The sequence below is a fragment of the Cyprinus carpio genome, chromosome B4 (assembly GCF_018340385.1).
Source record: "Cyprinus carpio isolate SPL01 chromosome B4, ASM1834038v1, whole genome shotgun sequence".
NCBI classification, from domain to species: Eukaryota; Metazoa; Chordata; class Actinopteri; order Cypriniformes; family Cyprinidae; genus Cyprinus; species Cyprinus carpio.
The window spans coordinates 3,226,890-3,249,034 of record NC_056600.1 but is presented as its reverse complement, the minus strand read 5'-3'; the positions used below and the strand labels follow the sequence as shown (position 1 = coordinate 3,249,034).

The 22,145-nt window shown below is 36.7% G+C and overlaps 1 protein-coding gene across 3 annotated transcripts in view; it reads left to right on the top strand.

Annotated features, from left to right (window-relative positions):
• The first annotated feature begins 963 nt into the window (after positions 1-963).
• The window catches only part of LOC109109169 (cGMP-inhibited 3',5'-cyclic phosphodiesterase A-like), a 95,120-nt gene continuing 73,938 nt past the window's right edge, over positions 964-22,145 (top strand). For all 3 annotated transcript variants that reach the window (XM_042721630.1, XM_042721629.1, XM_042721628.1), the window contains exon 1: positions 964-2,309. In XM_042721630.1, the coding sequence (XP_042577564.1) occupies positions 1,542-2,309 (768 nt within the window). In that variant the 5' untranslated portion in view covers positions 964-1,541. The remainder of the gene's footprint in view (positions 2,310-22,145) is intronic.

Below are 22,145 nucleotides of genomic sequence, written 5' to 3'. Positions count from 1 at the left end.
TAACTGAAGGTTTGTGTAAAAAACTAACAACGCCTCAATTAAACCAGCAGAAAAACCAGTGATAGTGACTTTCATATGAATTCTGTTTGATATCGCAAAATCGATAAAATTTTACTGTAAAATAAAAATCTGTCTGAAAGAAACAATACTGAAGAAAGAAAAACTGAATTAATAAAACTCTAAGATATCAAATAATACTGTACTTCATATCTGGGGTGGATTAAGTGTTTTGGGGGGTGGGGGGTGGGTGCACAGATGCAAAAGATTAAACCTTATCTTGATTAAACCTTAATTAAATCAGTAAAAATAATTGCCAAAAATTGCCATTTATTATCAGTGAATGTTAATAAACTATAACTTTCATATGAATTTTGTTTGATATCACAGGGATTGTGATTATCAGTCAATGTTAATGTCAACTAAAATTCACTGTAAAAAAATAAATAAAATAAAATACCAAAGAAAGAAAGTCAAAGAAGAAGAAAATAAAAAAAGTGAGACAACATCAGATGATAATAAATAAATCAATAAATCAATAACGTCCTTCATAACTGCATGGAGCTAATAAATTAACTTTTTTTATACAAACTCTTAAGTCTGCTAAAATATTATCGTTAAAGGAAAGTCAAGAAAGTGTGAAAACCCAAAGAGCGACATTTATATTAATGTTGTGTGACAACGCAGGGAACTGTGATTTTTAGTTTAATGTAGGCTACTATAAAATTGTAGTAAAATAAGAAAAGCTGTATTCAAACAATTTTTAGGGGTCGCATCAGGTACACGTAGTGCCATTTCACCTTTTGCACAGCAAACACACACAAATGATGAAAGTTATTTAATAGTTAGGTTTAATAAAACCATGAGATGTTTTCTTTTATTTTTATTTTCCCAAATTCCAAATGTAAAAAAAAAAAAAAAAAAAAAAAAATCTATTTCCCGCCCATTAAACGAACCACATAAACAGAGAGGTCCTGATGATGACGTCGGTGAAGGTGAGTTTTAAAAATAAAAGAGGGAAGAAAGCACATGGACGCGAGCAGCTGAAATCAATAAATCAACTGATTGATGCTGAAATATCGGGATCACCGTCTGGCTGTCGATACGGAGCAGCGCGCGCTCGCTGCTTAAGGACCGCCTCGCGGGCGACGGGACACTGGGCCAATACGATCCAGAAGTCACGGAAATTTTTGTGCAGTGAGAGTTTCCACGCGTGAAAATGATTCGAGAGGGGGAATAATCCGAGAGAGAAACAAAGAGAGGGGGAGAGATCACTGATGATGATGATGATGATGGCCTAGAAACATCAGGAATTCCTCGCTCCGCTCGACTGGATCTTTAAGGCGATGAGGGATTTTACGCATTGCCAAGAAAACGGGCTTGCTTTCCTCCTCCGCGCACCGCGGCTTTACTTTTGACTCTGAGGAGGATGCATTGAAGTCTCGCATGCAGTCTGAGAGTCTCTGACTCACGTGAAAAGGAACGGCGGCTCTGCGCATTAATGCGTGTGTGCGCGAGCGCGTACGCGTGCTCTTCCGTGACCAATGGCACTGGAAACCGTGCGCAACGGCTATGTGCGCACTTGTGTCACTCCCGCGGAGCAGGACTGTTGGCACTCGCGCTTGGCTCTTGTGTGGAGCCGTAGGAGTCTCTCCTCGGCCGCGTGCGTCGCCTCGCTGTCCGTGCTGCTCGCGCTGCTCGCCGCGGACTGGGACGCGGAGCGCGCGTGTCACTTGGTGACGCTCGCGGAGCTCGTGTGGCAGCTGCTCTCCCCCGTCTTTACGCTCGTGTGTGCCTTCTTCTGGGTGGGCGTGTATCTGCTCCGTTGCGGGGTGCTCATCCGCACCGCCGTGTTTCTGCTCACCGTGTGCCATCTGGGCGAAGCGGCGGCACAGTCGCTGTTGGATGCGCAGCAGCTGTACTCGTTCACCGCCACCGCGCTGGTGCTGCTCGCCTGCCTGGCCAGCGGGGCGCTCATGGTGGTGCGTCTGGGTCAGGGCATCTCTGTGCTCCTCTTCATCAGCATCATCAGGACTGTATCGCTGCTGTCTCTGCAGAAGGTGCGCGCCAGCTGGAGACCCTACCTGGCGTACCTGCTCGGGGTGCTGGGGGTCCTGCTGGCGAGGTATGCGGACAGGCTGCTGCCGCCGGAGCAGGGCGCATCACACCGGGAGGGATCGAGGGGAGATATTCCGGTATTTAAGAGGCGCAGGAGGTCCAGCTCCGTAGTCTCGTCAGACATGGCACAGCACGGCCAGCCCAGGAGCAAACCTCACAGGAGGACGTCGCTGCCCTGCTTGCAGAGAGACCAGGTAGGGGCTCTTTATCGATCGCGCTGCTTGTCTACTGTAACTTGCATGTTCGCGGATTAAAACGTGACCTTGTTATTATTATTCACGCGAACAACAATAACGCGGCGTCAGGACGCGCTTTAAACACTTTTTAAGCTGTTGTTTCTTGATTAAGAGCGCTTTTATCAAAACGACTGTTTTAGTGTTGCCATCGATCGTATTAATAAAAAATAGGTCATGCTTCACGGTAGTGTTTGTTTGCATAAATTATAGTAGTAAAGCTAATGAGCTGTTGTGTAGAATTATAATCCAATCTAAAATGTTACCTCTTATTATTATTATAATGGCGTAATGTTCATATATCTATCTGTCCGTTGTGTTTTTTCCAGAGGTTTTTGTTTGTCCTGTCACTTACTTGGATACTTGGAACGCTTTCACTCAAGCATGCATTCTTAGATTTCATGTACAGTATGACATAATATCAAGCAGGAAAGCTCATGGTTAAAGCAGTGTACCTCGACCTCTTGTACTCTATCAGGTGTGTTTTTTATTTTACAGCTGTGCTGACATGCGTTGTTATATTTTGGCACGTAGACAAAAATCTCAGATGTTTATGCACTACAGTGAAGATGCATGTAGTTTTCATGTAGTTAAGCGTGTGTTTGTGAATATTAGAGGTATTTTTGCTACATACACACAGGTAGGCTACTGAAGACTGTGTTGCACGATTTGACTTGTCAATGGAATGTCATGGTATTTGGCTGCAATTACAGTGAAGCTGTACATTTTCTTAAGCTATGTAGCTTTTTAAAAGAACCAGTCACCTTATTTTTGGTCATCAACGCTTTTTTAAAAAGAATAAATATATATAGATATATAGATTGATTAGTCGGCATAATTATTAAATATTACAACATTTTTTTAATGTATAGTGCATTGTTAGGATAAAGCCAACAATACAATACTAATGTTTAAACCGTTGATTAGCAAAGTACACAGAATATTTAGTTGAAATGATCTAATTATTGAAAATAAATACGTCCAAATAATAACCTATTGTTAAGCATGGCGCTGATTAATTGTCAAATAAATTGCAAATGTTGTAGTGACATTTGTTTATCATTTTGTCCTGTTTGCAGACTTGATTTAAGCTCATTTATGTGAAAATAAGATGAACTTGCATTTGAAGTTTTGCATTAAATCCTGCAGTGAATGTTTATGAATTGACATGGTTTGCATTGTAACAATGGAAGAATTTTGTATGAATTAAATTCTTCCTTTGTTATTCTCACTGGACATTTCGTGTTTTCACAGAGAAGTTGGTCTTTTTGCTGCTTTGGTCTTCAAGTATTTGATTTGCGCCCCCTAGTGACCGTATAATTAATGCATTAGGGACCTTTTGCCTACGAGAACCTTAAAAGGAACTAAATTTGTGACAAATCCATGCATTGTCGGTGCAACACTAGTGATATGGAAAAGAACAGAGACACCAGAGTGTTTTCCATGTTCTGCAACACACACACCTGGTGCACATGTGTGATGTCTGGAGAGATATTAGTTCCTATAGCGGTTTCTGTGCAGTTGTTTTATCTGTGTGGTCTGGCTGTGTAAACATGCCAGCTGGGGACCCCTGCTCTGTTCATGTCGTCCTGGCTGTCTGCTCTGACAATAACCTGTGTGTCTTAATGGGCCACACAGAACAGTGTGCACGAAGACAAGCCTTTGGTGTCTGTTTGACGTCAGAGCTTGGTTGGTGTGAAAGCAGTTTTCTGCGACAGGGCCGTGAACTCGTGTTCAGTTTGCAACTGTTATGAAAACATGGATGCAATCACGTATTGGTGACATTAATTTGATGTTTGCATGCTCCTGACATCATTGCATGCTCATATTTTTAACACAAAAGTGGTGTGTTTGTAGACTTCTAGTATCAAGTTATTTTAACTGTACAAAAACAGTCCATTATGCAGCTTGATATTGCAAACAGGTATTTGTTATCATATGATTATGATAATATATCAAAATAATAAACACACTGGTTTTTGGTGCAAATACTTTTACCATTTACTGCACTTAGATATTTACATGACTTATGAATCAGAAGTCTCACTTTCACAGAAAATTGAAGGTGGGTAATGTGTTTTTCATAGCACCTCATCTGTCAGTAAATCACATTTTAAAAGCTTCTTGTGTTTGTGCATCTCTTGCAATTCATCTGAAGACAAATGCTAGTTTTGATGGTAAACAAATACTTCAGTAGCACAGTAAAACATGAGTCGTCTTATTACCAAGCTGCAGTAAAGGCCAAAAGTGATGTCCAGAGAGGACATTTGCACAATATTTGCTTTTAATGACCCTATAAGTTTAATTAAACCATCAAAATATGAGGAATGTGTTATACTGGGAAGAGAAAAACACTAAACTTAAGAAACTATTTGACAAAAAAGCCAAACTAAGTATACATTGACTACAGTATAATCCGTTATTAATATTTAATTGGTTCTCCAACTAAAAAAATAAATAAAAATAAATAGTTTGAAATAATTTTCACTCAGAAATTTCTTGTAAATTTCACAAAGAAGTGGCAAGTAGAACTGAATTAAACATGAAAATTTGAAGTACAAAGACTGAAATTGTATTTTCTTCCAGTAGTCTTTGTCTAATTTACAGCTTTGAATAATCATTTGATTAATAGCCATTTTCATGCAATTTCACAAATGAAACAATTGAAATGTGAAGCACATGCTGTATTTTTGTAGTCTTAAGGTACAAGTTTTAAATTTGTTTAGAAAATAACATCAGGATGTTTGAATAAAGGGCAAATATATCAATTTTCCTTGGCTGGACATCACGTTTGGCCACTACTGTACATGATGTAGTTCAAAGCAGTTCAAATCAAGTTCATGAGTTTGATTCCCGAAGAAGTGCATGAAGTGATAAAATGCCATGTAAGTCACTTTGGATAAAAATAGCATCTTCCAAAATGTACAGGTAGATTTATTCATTTAACTTTAGCTTTTAAAGTACATTTCCTGGAAACCAAACCCATGATTTTCACTCTCAGAAAAAAGAAAAAAAAATGTACAAAACCTGTTGCTGGGGCTGTACATTTTCAAAAGTTACTAATATTGTACCGTTTAGGGTCTAATATGTACACTTTAGGTACTAAAGATAGGTAAATAAAGTATAAAGGTGTACATTTTAAAAGGACACCATCCTTGTGACAGCTTTTTTTTTTTTTCTGAGAATGTTGGTGTTGCAAACATGTTTTTCAATAAATTTTTCAAATGCATTGTTAGGATAAAGCCTACTATAGACTAGTAATATTTAGACTGTTGATTAGCAAAGTGCACAAGAAAGCTGAAAAAATGTCCAAACAATTGAGTGCACAAGAAAGATGAATTGATTTTCGTATGTTATCATCACACTCCACTCTTTGAGCTGCAGCAATGCCAGATATAGTTGTTGTAGTTATTTGAGGAGTCTTAGTCGAGCCAAGCATCAAACTCGCATTAGTAAATCTTTTAATTTGGGTGGTTGGTTCATAAACAGGAAGTGAGCTCAGAGCGGCTTTGACCATTATCTGTCATCCACTCAGTAGAGCACATGCCCTGGGCATTTTCAGTGACGGACAGAAAATCATTCCCGTTATGAACATCGCTGTGTGAAGTGACTTACGTAACGGTCTTCAAATGGACTGAGAACCAGGCTGAAACGTCTTCGCCCACTCATCTTTCTATAAACTTAAATAACCTTACGTGGAGTTTATGGATTTTAATAAGTGTGTCCCGATGTCGAATTTATGAACTGTGTGGCCTGAGCTCCTCAATCTGATACAGTACTTGCAGTTTGGACCTTTAGTTCTCAAGAACTGTTAGTTTTCAAGTGAACTAGTGCTCTAGATGATTGAAGGTTATTAAAGAGTGTTTCTGGGTGGTAAACTGAAGCGTAGCTCACTGCATATGCCCGAGTTTAAGCACAGGTCTCCAGAGGACGGTGTTCGTGGAAAACCCCCGTTTAATGGAACGAGGAGCCGTTTTAACTCAGACACCTCACTGCGTGGAGCCTTTAGTAGCCTTTAGCGGGTCACTGAATTGCGATTAGCCCATGGCTGCCTGGAAAAGCTGTTCGCCGTGAGCCGGAGCAGAGAGTATTTAAATCTGCTCTTAAAGGGGAAGTGAGTCATTTTTCAGTGTTAAAATTCTTTCTCCTGTCCCAGTTTAATCAGGGTTTCTGTGGGTCTTACAGAGTCTTAATTCCAAAAATTAAGGCCTTAGAATTGGAGCAGAAAGTCTGGAATTCTTAAAGTCATGGCATTCGGTCTTGCATGAACATGCAAATGAATATATTTCTATATAATATAAGAATTTTGTGTCTTTTGTTTTCCAATGGAAATATCTTAACATCATTAAATCAAGATACATTTACCTGAGATGCAAAATAGAGATATGGAACCTTGTTATTTTGAGAAATTAAACAAAATTAAGTACGATTTGTGCTTTTAACCAGATCAAATTTGTCAAATTTTCTCTTCGAATTAAGTTGATTTTTTTTTTTAGGACATATGGCAGATATTTGACCTTTTTAATCATAAATTCACTTAAGTAAATTCCTGATAAAACAAGACTTTTTTTTAAGTCTTATGTCATTTTTGTATCTATTTTGATTTAAGTTTTTTTTGACATTTGCATTGTATGTACATATTCTAGTAAAGCTTGTTTTTTTGTAAAATGAATTTCAAACGAATGGAGATCCAAATGGAAGTTGTATTTTTAAACTTTTTGAGTACATATGGATGCATTGTGTTCCTTCCTTTTAATTTATTACTTAAATGTCCTTAAAAAGGTCTTAAAGTCCTAAACGTACCTTAAAAATGAAATACAAGTATATAATAAAATGACTTGTGCACATTTAAAAATACAGAATTCTTGTTCTTGTTTAGAATTCTTGTGTTCTGTTTCTTCTTGTGATTACAATTTTTTTAAATTTGCCATAACAATTATTAAGTGCATGTCTCACCAGTGCTTTTGCAATTTGGCTACAATCTAGAATGTTTTGTGGCAGACTTTGAATATAAAAGTGCAACTTTTGTCTTAAAGTGTGCATTAGGCTTATGCGATTCATATTTTAGGTTGACGTGCATGAGAGTAAACACTGGCTCTTTAGTGCTTCAAAAACATTGCTGTGTTTGTTTGAGTGACCCGACACATCGTCTTCAGGCATGTCGGGTGCACAAATAATAATATTCAACACATTTTACAGTAATGTGACACATTTTGAAGTGTAACAGATATTTAATGAGAAAAAACATGCAGTGAAGGGATGGACCTTTTTCACAGACTGTGATGATGTTTTCCACAGTTATTAACATTGTAAATCTAGCAAGTTTTTTTTATACCAATAGCAGCTAATGAATCGGAAGTCTTGCACATTTAGATAAAACCGCTTACTTTGGGCTGTAAAATAAGGTGGTTGGAAGTTTACGTCTGCTTCTAGGAGCCTAGGAAATGTGAAAATTATCCATTTTATTGGTTGATGATTTTTTATTTACATGCAGTGAATGTATTAACCCTCTGGTGCTCCTCGTGTGCTGGTCAAACATGTCCACATCTTTTATTAAAATGAAATGAATGTACTATATTTTAGTTCGATAAATTTTTTTTTTATTTAACATTTAGAAATTTAGGGTATTTTATGAAACTAAATTATATCTGTGCAATAGTTGTAATCCATTTAACCGCTTTTTGAGCATAGACATGAACATGACATTTCCAAATTTAACTGTCATAAATTCTTCAGTGCTTTGGAGCACAAACTTAAGTTTTGATGTTTTTAAAGATAACAATTGGCAGATTATTGCTATGTAAGCTATAGAAGTTTAAATTCATTATGAAAAATGCACTAAAATATTATTTTCAAGTTTTATATGAAATATATAAATAACTATACTCTAAAAGTGCAAAAAAAGTCTAAATAAGGTGTGCTCCAAATTTGAGGTTGATATCGCAAAAAAACTTTGGGTGCAGTCCCATATGTTACCACTAGATGAAATTAGCTTCCCATTCGTTTCCAATGCAGTCAGTTTTTGCCTGTGGCTGTTTTTTTTTTTTTCAGGACCATTTAACTTTTTTAAATAATTTCCAAGTGCCATAACCTTTACCAAGTTTGGGACCATTCCGATAAACCAAAACATTTCAGTCAAAAATGACCAAAGAGCATTAAGAAAGTAAAAAGATTTCACGTTTTACGTTCGTTAAAAGACTAAGCTTTTGCTGCTGTCTTTTCTCCGGATGATTAAATGCAGGGTCCTCCCCAGTTGTCGTTTCTCCCCAAAAGTAGAAAAACAGTGGCATTTTTAGTGGCCTGAGAATTTGAGATGTTTCTGTTTCTTTTGTGATGGAGGAAAGGATAACGTATTAGATTTCTGGAGGAGAAGAAAGGGTGTGCAAGGAGCTATTTGAGGGATGACGCAAATGGAGATCCATAGAGACCAGGAGTACGTTTCTGTGCCATGGGCTTTTTTTGTTTTTAAGGGGGTCCTTTTCCCATGCAGCCCACTGGTGATACGAGGTTAGTAGGTGGGACTTTTCTGTCGGCTGGGGTTGATGATAAACCTCTTAAAGCAATGAGATGTGAAAAAAGCCAAGTGCTTGAGCTCACTTAAAGCAGACGATGTGGCCTGAAGGTAATGGTTTCCTGTCTGAAGTGGACCGTGCGCCGTCCCTCGCGGTTCTGCCCCGACCTGCAGTAGCCAGGCTGAGAGATTTTTAATCTACACCAGAGGGTTGTTTTCCTTCCTGCAGGCTTGCGTCTACGCTACTTCGCTCCCTCTCGCTCTAATTGGTCTCGTCTGCGCCGTCCGCTGCAGCAGACAGAGGGATCTTTGACGTCAACGTGCTGTATTTTGCTTGTAAGAGGCCTCGCGTCCAGCCGGCCCGTGCCAGGCCTGGAATGTGTAGCCTCAGCTGTCTTGCCTGGGAGGGTGGCTGCCAAAAACCTCATCCATTTTAAAAATGCTAGCAGTTTGACTCTTTCCAAACAAGCTAGGAAGAGCTGTGCTGTTTCCCCCTGCTTCGATCTGAACCAGGTGCGCAGCTGGCGCGAACAGAGAGAGTGAAAAAAAAACAAAAAAACAAATGACATTAACTGTTCTACATATGTCAATCCAAACGAACTGCAGGCCGGACACATGCCAGAAACCTCGAGCTGCTGTAAAAGTGTGTCATGAGAATACAAGCTGTTCAAAGGCTTCTGGAAATGTAGTGTTTTTGACTAAGTCGCATATTACAGTAAATGAGATGCCAAGAAGTGAGGACTGTGGTCTTTACTAGGGCTGGGCGATGCACATTGAGTAATCACAGTATATTTCTAATGATGTTGATGGTGATTATAAAATTAAACAATGCTGTGATGTACAAACATGCAAAAATGGCATTAAAGTTTGATTTATTTCTGTGAATCATACTTTAAATCAAACCCTGCTTCAGTTAATTTATTGCTATTTTTTACCATGTATTGTTTTACTAATGTGTATTAATTAAATTGATTAAATATTATTTTATTTTATCGTTAACCACTCTTTTTTTAAGTAAACATAACTAATCCATTTTATTAATTAAAGAGTTTACATCTAAATATATTGCTATTATTTACTATGTATTTTACTGTGTATAAATTAAATTGATAAAATATTTTTAAATATTTTATAGTTATAAAAATAAATGTTTTGTTTCTTCATTAATGAAACATTATAAATCCAGATTACTAATTAAATATATGATATTTAATTATGTTTTTGTTTACTATGTATTATTTTACTTATGAGTATAAATTAAATTTATTAAATAATTTTTTTTAGTTAATTTTAACTTACTAATCCAGTTGACTAATTAAAGATTTTTCATCTATTTGGCAACATTTACGGAATAATAAAAAATTAAAATATTTTATATTTACAAAAAAATGCATACATATTTGGTAAATATAAACTGAATCAACCAAATGCTGAAAAAAGATTCATTAATTTTTATTTCTATCTCCCAGTCATAGTGCGCACTCACTAGTGTTCTCAGTGGGTGTGTGTTTGTCACATGTATTTGAGCTGCTGAGAAGTGGCGTGTTATTTTAACCTGGGCTGGCCGGGCCCCAGCGCATCTCTCTCCAGGAGCTCCCCCACTGCTGCCCAGATGAGCGGCCGGCCCCAGACAAGGCCTGTCTTGTTAACTCACGCGGTGGCGTGTTTTAGTTTCGAAAATATGGATGGCAGATGGTTTAGTGATGGGGGAAGTTTCAGAGCTGAGCCAGTCATCGACAAAAACGGCATCTGTACATCTGTCTGTTTGTCAGACCGTCTCTCTCGCTCATTCTTGCGCTAGGGTTTACGTATTTGAGGGACGGTTTGCCTTTTTCTAAGTATATTTGAATTAGTGGGAAGCAAAGTTGCTCTGGACAGTTTATAGAACATTTGCTCAAAAAGATACAAGTCAACAAAGTAGTGTTGAACAATATTGATAATAATTAGAGTCATTTAGTGCAATTAATTTAACAATTATTTTTATATTAATATATAAAAGTATATTTTATATTATAATTGTTTAATATTTAAAAATAAGTTATATATAAATAGTATATATAATTGTTTTATTTTTTTTTTATATAATAAAAAAAGTTCCTTGGAAAAAAATATGTAAAAATATATACTTTTAAGATTAGTTGATCATTTGAATAAATAATAATAATAAATTATAATATAATAATAATAAAAAAATTATAAATAATAAATAATGTAAATATTAAAAAATTCTGTTTATAATTATAGTCCCTTTAGTTTTGATCAGTCAATAGCCTTAATTTGAAACCAATTTCTGTGAAAATTATTCTTAAATAATATATTATATAAATTGTCACATTGAATTTAATAATAAATTTTGTAGTGGTTTTACAGACTATTTGCATAGGTTAATTCTTATGTTTTATGAATATGGTCCTTTCAATAAACAATAAATTACAAAGAAACAAGAAAGTAACACGTTAAACATGTAATTTTGAAGTAGAAAGTCTAAAGTAGTATTTTCTTGTAAAACATACTACAATAATCTGTTTTGATTAGCAAAATAATTTTACAGTGTAGTTTTTACCAAGTTTTTATTATTATTATTATTATTATTATTTAAAATTTTCCATCTCCTCTCTATAAATTGCTTAATGTTTAGCTTATAAATATTTAGTAGAATCTGATAACATGAAACATTATAACAATCCTGTTTGTGTTTGTGAGTCTCTGGGAAAGCATCTTAAAAACCATGTGACATTACCTCATTAAAAGTGACTAATATCTTTGACCAAGGCACCGAACCCCTAACAGCTCCCTGGGCAATGCAGCATCATCTGCCCACTGCTCCGGGTGTGTGTTCACGGTGTGTGTGTGTTCACTTCTGTGTGTGCTCTTGGATGGGTTAAATGCAGATCACAAATTCAGAGTATGGGACACCATACTTGGCCACATGTCACTTCACTCACTCACTTAACACTTGAGTTCCCTGTTATCAAGACAAACGTGCATTCAAACCCCCTACGTATCCTGAGGGTACTCCTGACGCAAAAGTGTTTTGTGAGGCTTTGATAACAGCCGGCGTTTCGTTTTACCACCGGCCTCTCAGAGGAAACAATGAAACGGCAGCTGGAAGATTTTAACTGCAGCCAAGAAACAAACTTGCTTAGTTGACAAGTTGCTGCAGCTCGCACCTTAGCTGCCAACGCCAATCTTGATGGTTCTGTCTGCGTGTGTGTTTTGCCTATCAGATAATTGCCTGCGCAATTGTGACCGTTACAGCTGGAAGTGTTTTTCGGATGCTCGTTAGCCGGGTTAAGCACGTAACTACTAATAATGTGAAAGCGCGCAGTCACAGGTCCACCGTCAGAGCTCGCGTGAGAAACCAGCCCTGCTTTGCGTCAGGAGTTGACAGATACCGTGAGAACTGCTGCTGTCCGCTGCTAGATCTGACTATGATCACAGTAAAAACACAATAAGTGCACAGATCTGTTGATCAGTTAGGGAAGGTGCAGTAGGGGAAGGAATTCGGCATAAAACGAAGATTCATCTTTTTTTCTAAATACATGTAAATGGATCTAGTGTGGGTTTTGACATATCAAAATGTCTTCTCCAATCATCTAGTCTGCTTAAGCCACGCCTTTCTACTTTTGAGTGCCACACCCACACCTCAGCATCCTATCAACAACCACTACATAGAATTCAAGTCCCGCCCTACGTTTGTTCTTTTTTCAATAATCTGTTACACTCCAATCACAATACGGAAGAAAAGATCTGACGCTACTTCCGTTTCATTGCGGCGTTAAAACTTACTAAGCTACAAGCTGATCCTAAAGTACAGTACAGACAGCATTGTAGCATGAAGTAGCATTTAAACCCCGCACCTCCACTTTTGAGTGCCACACCAACATCTCAACATCCAATCAAAAACCGCTATATAAACAAGTCCCTACATTTTTTCTGATAATTACACAAGGATGTACGTCACAATACGGAAGGAAAGATCTGTTGCTAATTCCGTTTAATGGTGACATTAAGACTATAAGCTACAAGCTAATCCTAAGGTACAGTACAGACAAGTAGTTAGCTACATAAAAAAAAAAGCTAATTACATTGTATTTTTGTAAATAAATAACTATTAAATTATATAATTTATTTCTGCATTCAGAGCATTTATCTGGCACAAAAACAATGAGGATCTCAACAGCATTAAACACAGAAGTATCATTGTATCATATAGCATTTAATTAAATATTGTCCCCAATCGAAAATTAACCATGGTTTTACTACAAATTAATAAAAAATAATAATGGTTTTTGTAGTTTAACCATGGCAACCACAAATTAACCATGGTTTTGCTACACTAACCATAGCTTAACCATGTTATTTGTAGTAAAACTGTGGTCATACAAATACTAATCAATCTGCCAAAAAAAACATGGTTACACTTTTATTATAATAAAACCATGGGTAATTTTGGGTTTTGCTACTAAAAATGCACTCAAACTGCAGTGTCATGCTTCACTGTTAATTGTTGAGGGGAAGTACAAGTAAGTGTGTTACTAGGAAAAAAAAAAACTGTTTTTTAAAAAGCTAAGCTACTTTTATGCTACTACTGCCCAGAAAGTTTAGCTTAAATCAGTTTTTTCTCATAATACTAATGTATTTTCTGGGACAGATTTAACGTTAGGTTTTTTTGGCTTCTTTAACCCAGTTTTGCTTATACTAAGTGATTTTTTTGGTATGTATTGAAAGACCTTTGTACAAATTATTCTGTTTGTTTAAGGTTTTTCCCAAGGCTTGTTTCTGCTTGACACTTAACAGATAGTAAATATACATCTACTAAACACGGAAGACATTATAGCCGAAACAAAGCCAACATTGTTTTCATTTTCAATAAGTGCCATGCTTTAAAACGTTAAGCACACTTAGTAGCTGCTTATGTGTGTGCGTGTGCAGATACGCGCCGTTGTAATGTGCAGAATTGTTTCACAGGCTCACATGGATAAAGCCATTTATGTGTTTGCTTAGTTCGCTGTCATGCTGCTTTAACATTTTCATTAGAGGCGATTAAAAACATTATAGGGATTTTTATGCCACATCTCTTCCTGTTCTTCTCACTGGGAGGGAGAAAAGGAAAGAAAAGAGAGCGAGTGAAGATAGAGAGAAAGAGGGCATGTAGGGGTTCTGTGCTTCCTTCACAGATGTGATCCATCTGTACAGGACCTGCAAGAAACACTCCTACATCTCTTTAGCATTGAGAATGGGACAATTCTAGCCAAAATCTGTCCAAAAATCTTAGTTCCTGAGAAATTCACAGAATGCACAGTAAAACCAGTGATGATATTTACTTATTGGAAATGTAGACATGTTCATTCACTGATTGTCAGATGGTATTTTCATGTTTTTTCATGGTAATAAAGGAATAAAATGGTTACCATGGTTGTGGTAATGTGATTGTTATTTTAGTTACTTTTTTGTAATTAGATTGTGTAAAATACAGAATGCAAATTGGTCAACATTGGCTCATTGGAAATGTGCATCAATCTACATTTTTGCAAAGAAACATACTGATACAAATACCTATTTACCTGCATTTTCTAGCTGAAATCAACACTAGTGGTAGTAAAACACTAACAACTTTATTCCTTTTTACACAAATTTTGATTTCGGGTTAGATTATCGATTAATAAATACTTATTTTCACAACGTTCCATGCACAGTACAGTGTCATGACCTCAAAATAGTTTTGCCATAGTGTATGGTTTGTAAACAAATGCATTTTGATGTTTACATAACATTATTAGCTCTATATGAATGGCTTTTCTGACATGGTAAACATGCTAGGTTGCGCGCCTGGTGCAGCATTGCACGTGTGATACTGAGTGCTCAGATTTGAGTCCATGAAATAAGTCATGATAAAAGAGCTCAAAAACTCATAGAAGCAAGATAAAATGGCACGTTTGCTTCAGCAAATGCATTTTTATTTCAAGTTTTCTTTTGTTAACGCTATCAGTTAGGTTTAGTGTACAGTAGGTGGTATGTCATTTTCAAATGCAATAGAGCACTTTTACTAACTACTTGGTAAGAGCACTTTTAGCACCACTCACTAGACATGCATTTCCAAAGTCCTGCGATACATACAACCACCAATGTAATAAAACGTTGCCAGATTCAAGTTCATCTGTTTTGGATGAAACTGAACATTCCTTCATCGCCACTCACTGGACATTTCACTTCAAAAGTGTTGCAAATGTACAATAAAGTAATTTTGAAATGTTGTTTTTCCAATGAGTTTGAGTTTGAATCCCCTGAAGCATTTGTGTGTAATCTGAAGTGACGGATATGTTGGTGTGTTAAGTGTGTGTTTGTGAATCCTCAAGTAACGTTATGCTTTGCTAAAACAAAGTGTGCTCTCTGAGGCTGTGTGAGGCTGTGTGAGACGGTGTGCTGCAGGCGTTTGACCTGACGGAAGTGACCCCAAGCAGCAAGTGCTTCCTTGTTTTCCCTCAACCAGCATCAGTGGTCCTAATGCGTGTGGCACCTGCAGAGACGGGAATGTTCACTTTAGTCATTTACATCATATCTGAAGAGGTTATCCTGATCCTGAAGGCCAGAGGTGTACAAGTCTTGTGTTTTCAGGTTCTTTGACAAACATGGGTCCAGATGTTTGATCTTAGATCGGTATAGATCGGCACTTAGCACTTAATTCAAGAACCATGAAATTAGCGGTTGGGCCGTTGCGGTTATATGAATTTACATCTGAAGGGAATTGAATGTCTTCAGAAAAGTTTCAGTGGCTTTTACTTTTCAGCTTACCTTCATATGAAGCCTAATAATGTAAGTAACATTGTTGTATTTATGATTTTCCATAAGCGTCATCTACTGGCAGAGAGGGAATGCTGTTCTTTTGCACTTCCTTTACAACAAAGAACCCTGAAACACTGTTGGAAATTCAGCTTTGTATCACAGGAATAAATTACATTTTAAAATATATTCACATAAAAAAGTAATTTTTAGTAGTTATAATATTTAACAGTATTACAGTTTTTTTTTTTGTTATTAATTTAATCCAGCCTTGGTGAGCAGAGCAGAATATATATATATATATATATATATATATATATATATATATATATTATATATATATATATTTTATATTATATAATAATAAAACTTCTTACCAACCTGAAACTTTTCATAAGTAGTGTAGCAAACAACACTAATTGGTAATTCGCCCTTTAATCATTGTTCAATTTGATCACTAGTCATCATGACTCCCCTTATTCTACCGTACGTAACATCCTCAGTTCACCGTTATGTAACAGTAAAGACAGACTAGATGAGGAGAGTGTGTGAGTAAATGGCGTCCCATTCGCGATGCCTGCTTGGCACTCATATGACAGCTGGCACCTCAAATGTGGCAGCAGTGCAAAGGACCTCAGCTGCCGTCCTGCTCTTATGTCTCGCCGTTACGTAACAGGACGCTTCAGCGGGGAGGGAGGTTGACCTATTGGATGAGGGTCAGTTCTGTGAGACTGATTGACTAAATGCTGAAGTCATTTGTACCAACAGAGACATTGTCCTCATCTGTCCTGCATTAAACCACCCAAAAACCCAACCTGACCCAAGCCCCTGTTTTAATCATTGGTTTTTATATAACGATTGCTGTTGCATTGGTTTTCATCATCTTTAATGACATTTCAGATCTTTTATTTTACCTTCAGAGTTTCATGTGATCAGTTCATTGTACGAATGAATATATGATTCATTTGGATCCAAAGAAATGTAAAATCAAATGATGCATGGCTAATTACTGTAGAGTGATTGTTTAAGATAGTCACAGCAACCCTCTTTTTATCTTCAGATGGAAACAAATAAAAGCTTTATTTCATCTTTCCTCTTATCAGATTGCTAATGTTACAAACCCAATTCCAAAAAAGTTGGGACACTGAACAAATTGTGAATAAAAACAGAATGCAATGATGTGGAAGTTTCAAATTTCAATATTTTATTCAGAATACAACATAGATGACATATCAAATGTTTAAACTGAGAAAATGGATTTTAAGGGAGAAATAAGTTGATTTTAAATTTCATGGCATCAATACATCTCAAAAAAGTTGGGACAAGGCCATGTTTACCACTGTGTGGCATCCCCTCTTCTTTTTATAACAGTCTGCAAACGTCTGGGGACTGAGGAGACAGGTTGCTCAAGTTTAGGAATAGGAATGTTGTCCCATTCTTGTCTAATACAGGCTTCTAGTTGCTCAACTGTCTTAGGTCTTCTTTGTCGCATCTTTCTCTTTATGATGCGCCAAATGTTTTCTATGTGTGAAAGATCTGGACTGCAGGCTGGACATTTCAGTACCCGGATCCTTCTTCTACGTAGCTGTCTGGATGGGAGAATATGTTGTTCTAGAACTTGGATATACCTTTCAGCATTGATGGTGCCTTTCCAGATGTGTAAGCTGCCCATGCCACACGCACTCATGCAACCCCATACCATCAGAGATGCAGGCTTCTGAACTGAGCGCTGATAACAACTTGGGTTGTCCTTGTCCTCTTTAGTCCGGATGACATGGCGTCCCAGTTTTCCAAAAAGAACTTCAAATTTTGATTCGTCTGACCACAGAAACAGTTTTTTCACTTTGCCACAGTCCATTTTAAATGAGTCCTTGGCCCAGAGAAAACGCCTGCGCTTCTGGATCATGTTTAGATATGGCTTCTTTTTTGACCTATAGAGTTTTTAGCCGGCAACGGCGAATAGGCACGGTGGATTGTGTTCACACGACAATGTTTTCTGGAAGTATTCCTGAGCCCATGTTGTGATTTCCATTACAGTAGCATTCCTGAATGTGATGCAGTGCCATCTAAGGGCCCAAAGATCACAGGCATCCAGTATGGTTTTCCAGCCTTGACCCTTACGCACAGAGATTGTTCCAGATTCTCTGAATCTTTGGATGATATTATCCACTGTAGATGATGATAACTTCAAACTCTTTGCAGTTTTTCTCTGAGAAACTCCTTTCTGATATTGCTTCACTATTTTTGGCCGCAGCATTGGGGGAATTGGTGATCCTCTGCCCATCTTGACTTCTGAGAGAAACACTGCCACTCTGAGAGGCTCTTTTTATAAACCAATCATGTTGCCAATTGACCTAATAACGAGTCCTCCAGCTGTTCCTTATATGTACATTTAACTTTTCCGGCCTCTTATTGCTACATGTCCCAACTTTTTTGGAATGTGTAGCTCTCATGAAATCCAAAATGAGCCAATATTTGGCATGACATTTCAAAATGTCTCACTTTCAACATTTGATATGTTATCTATATTCTATTGTGAATAAAAAATAAATTTATGAGATTTGTAACTTATTCCATTCCTTTTTTACTCACAATTTGTACAGTGTCCCAACTTTTTAGGAATCGGGTTTGTATTTATACACACACCACCATTCAAAAGATTGGAGTCATATATCTGCAAGGATGCATTAATTTGATAAAAAGTGACAGTGAAAACATTTATAATGTTACAAAAGATTTCTATTTTAAACAAATGCTGTTCTTTTGAAATTTCTGTTCATCAAAGATGTTTTCACAAAAAATATGAAGCAGCACAACATTCAACATTCAACATTGATAATAATTAGAAATGTTTCTTGTTCAGAAAATCAGCATATTAGAATGATTTGTGAAGGATCATGTGACACTGAAGACTGGAGTAATGCTGAAAATGTAATCACATGAATAAATTACATTTGAAAATATATTCAAATATAAAAGTTATTTTAAATTATGTCACAATTTGTACTGTTTTTTTTCTTCTATCAAATAAATGCAGCCTCACTGATCATAAGATACTTTTTTTTTTTTTTTTCAAAAAAATTAAAAAATCTTACCAACCCCAAACTTTTGAATGGTAGTCTGTCACCTACAATGTGTTTTTATACTCTAATAAACCATAGTTTCTGCATGAAGACTATAGTTACTAGCTATTCTGGTGTTATTGACCCAAAGATTTTCAAAGCTTCTTCCATGATTTATCTACTAAGTCAAGCATCACTCTTAACTTTGGTTTGTATTAAACTTTGTCATGTAACTCGTCCTGCACTGTTTGCGCTCCAGACATGAATGATTCCTCAAATCACACTCAGTCATTCTCCATGTATTCCTTCATGCATCTCATGTCGTACTCGGAGAGCTAAACTCGGCTGTCTCTCGACCCCAACCCGTGAAGCAGCACATCTGACATTTCAAACAAACCAGGCAGGCCATGCAGCAGACTGCTTCGTCAAATAAACAGAGCAGATCCTGCTCGCGCTGGTTTGCGGCTGAGCTGGAAAGCTTCTCTCAGGGTTATGCTGTTGATGAACAGATGTGTCCAGGTGTTCTCACTCTCCGGTCTGCGCTAATGGCTGTCATGAGACTTTGTGCAACCGATGTCCCTGATCACAAGGGCTAATGGACTCACCTCTGGTGTGTGTGCCGGTAAACAGAGGATAGTGCAGAACAGCATGCTATTCTTACTATTTCTGCACTATAAAGTGTTGTGTATACTAATTTTCTGTGTGCATAGCATTTTATGACCTATATTTACTTAAATCTCACAATGCAATGTGCTAATCTTGACCTTTTGTTCCATTTGACTATGATCTGAAAGCAATATCAACCACAATTTTAGTTGTAATTTAGTTTTTTAGTTTTTTTCATTTATTGTATTGTATTTTTATGTTATATTTATTTCCTGGTTAATTTGCTGAATTAAGCATGCACAGACTTCTGTAAAGTGGTTTGGTTAATTTGCTGAATTAAGCATGCACAGACTTCTGTAAAGTTTTTGTTTGTTGTGTGTGTGTGTGTTTGTTTTGTTGAATTGTAATTTATAATATGTATAAAACATCATCTCAAGCTATAGAGCTTAATTTCAAGGCTCTTTCCAAGTAGTTAGTAAATTGGTCTGAATCAAAATGATCTGTTTTCCGGTAACCACAAACATCTGGAAAGGTCGTGGAAAAGTCATGGAAAGGAATTGTTTAAATGTGGGAACACTTCATATGGCATAGTGTTTCTCATACTAGTTTTAAAAAGTACTAAACACAATAAAAAAATGCTTTTTAAATCACAAATATTGTTAAAATATTGCTTTTTAAATTAATTACAGTTTTAATTTAATCTATATTCAAATTTATTGTTAAAAGAGAGGTTTGTTTATATATATATATATATGGCTGTTAGCATTGATTTTTGGAGTGATAAAAGAGATCCAAAATCTCTTTTGCAAAAACTTTTAACTCTAAGATTTCAACAAAACCAAACAAGAATTTTGAACCTGTCTTTATCCCGTGTTCCGATTTCTGTTCTGGAAATGTATCTAAAATTAATGCATATTTAATGAGATAATGCATCATTTCATAAACTTGTAATATGAGAAATGTTTGCAATTCTTAATGCAGTCAGCTGTGCAAGTATTGTGATATTTTGTAGTTAAATGTTTCACACTATTGCCTACCCTAAAAGAATAATAAATAATAAACAGGAAAAAAAATACATAATCCAGCATTCAGTATGTGATACAGTAGTCCATTCTGCAGTGAAAGTAGCTTTATTACTTTCTTTGTACTTTATTTTGATGTTTGTTTTACCCCCTTCTCTCTAATAGAGTAACTGTGTATAAACACATACATTGGAAAATGGATTTCTCTGGAAGTGTTCATCTGTGTCACAGATGAGAGGGTGCAGTGAGTGTATGACGCTGGTTGGAGCCATTAAAGCGATGTAAACACACACACACACACACACACCTCTGAGAGCCCCAGTGGTTCTGTTTGGCAGCGCTGGGATCGTATCATTAGCCGGGCTCTCAGGGTACATAAGGGCCTGTGTTAATGTCAGAATGGGCCGCTGGGCATGATAGCCCCATTCACTCTCAGGACTGTCCATTCAGCACTAAGCACTCTCTCTCTCTCTCTCTCTCTCTCTCTCTCTCTCTCTCTCTCGTCCACCACAAAGTCTCTTATTGGATTAGGTTGTTGTGGTAAGGAAGGCACTGGGTGCGTATTTAAATTAGAAACGATTCCCCTTCGTTCTAGGAAATTAACTTTTTTGTGGCTTGTTTGTTGTTCTTGCTGACACTGATTTTTCCTGCTCCATTTTTTTGCATCTTTTTGACACGAACCTCCATTTGCATCCCATTTTGTGACTCATTCCAACACGAAAAAAAGACTATGAATTATTTTAATTTGTATTGCATGTATTAGAAAACAACTAGAAGGCTTTGTGGGTATGTCATGGTAATCCAAAATGACAAAAACACCCCAGTCGGTTGCACCAGATGTAATCTACTGCAAATTTAGACTAGCAATAGATTACAATTTATGGACTACCAAATATTTTTTGTTAACATTAAACTTAGTTAAAACATAACTCTACGTATAAACTAAATATTTATGGAAGCCTTCGACTTATTTGGATAAATGTAGCATTACATAACTTGCTCACCAATGGATGCTCTGCAGTGAATGGGTGCCGTCAGAATGAGAGTCCAAACAGCTGATAAAAACACCACAATAATCCACAAGTAATCCACACCAGCAATCAACGTCTTGTGAGGACAGAAGCTACATGTTTGTAAGAAACAAATCCATCATCAAAACATTTTTAAATAAAATACGAGTCCCTAATCCATAATTTGTCTGAATCAGATCAAGCTCTGTTCACAAGCCAAAATGGCTCTAAACAAATGTGTCTGGATTTTGATGTGAGAAACAACAGGAGATGGACTTTTTCAATGGTGGAAGCATTATTATGAATTATGGACTCATATTTTGGTCAGAAGCGACTAGTTAAAGTTAAAACCTATTTGATGGATTTTTTTTCTTAAAAACATGTAGTTTTTCACTTTAAAAGACATTAATTGGTGGACTGGAGTGGTGTGGATTACTTGTGGATTATTGTGGTGTTTTTACAAGCTGTTTGGACTCTCATTCTGACGGCACCCATTCACTGCAGAGCATCCATTGGTGAGCAAGTGATGTAATGCTACATTTCTCCAAATCTATTCTGATGAATACACAAACACTAATTGTGAGATAAAACCACAGATATACTGAAAAATGATAGAAACATTATCAAAACATTTGCAGTTTTCAGTGAAGTTGTGGTTTTGCTGCTTTAGTGTGCAGGACTTTTTGTATTATTGACCTGTATTGAACACAATACAGGTTTTAAGAAGTAAATAGGGCCAATTCGGATTTTATTTTGACTTTAAAAGCAGCCTGCACCATTCACAGACAGTGTGCATGCTGCAC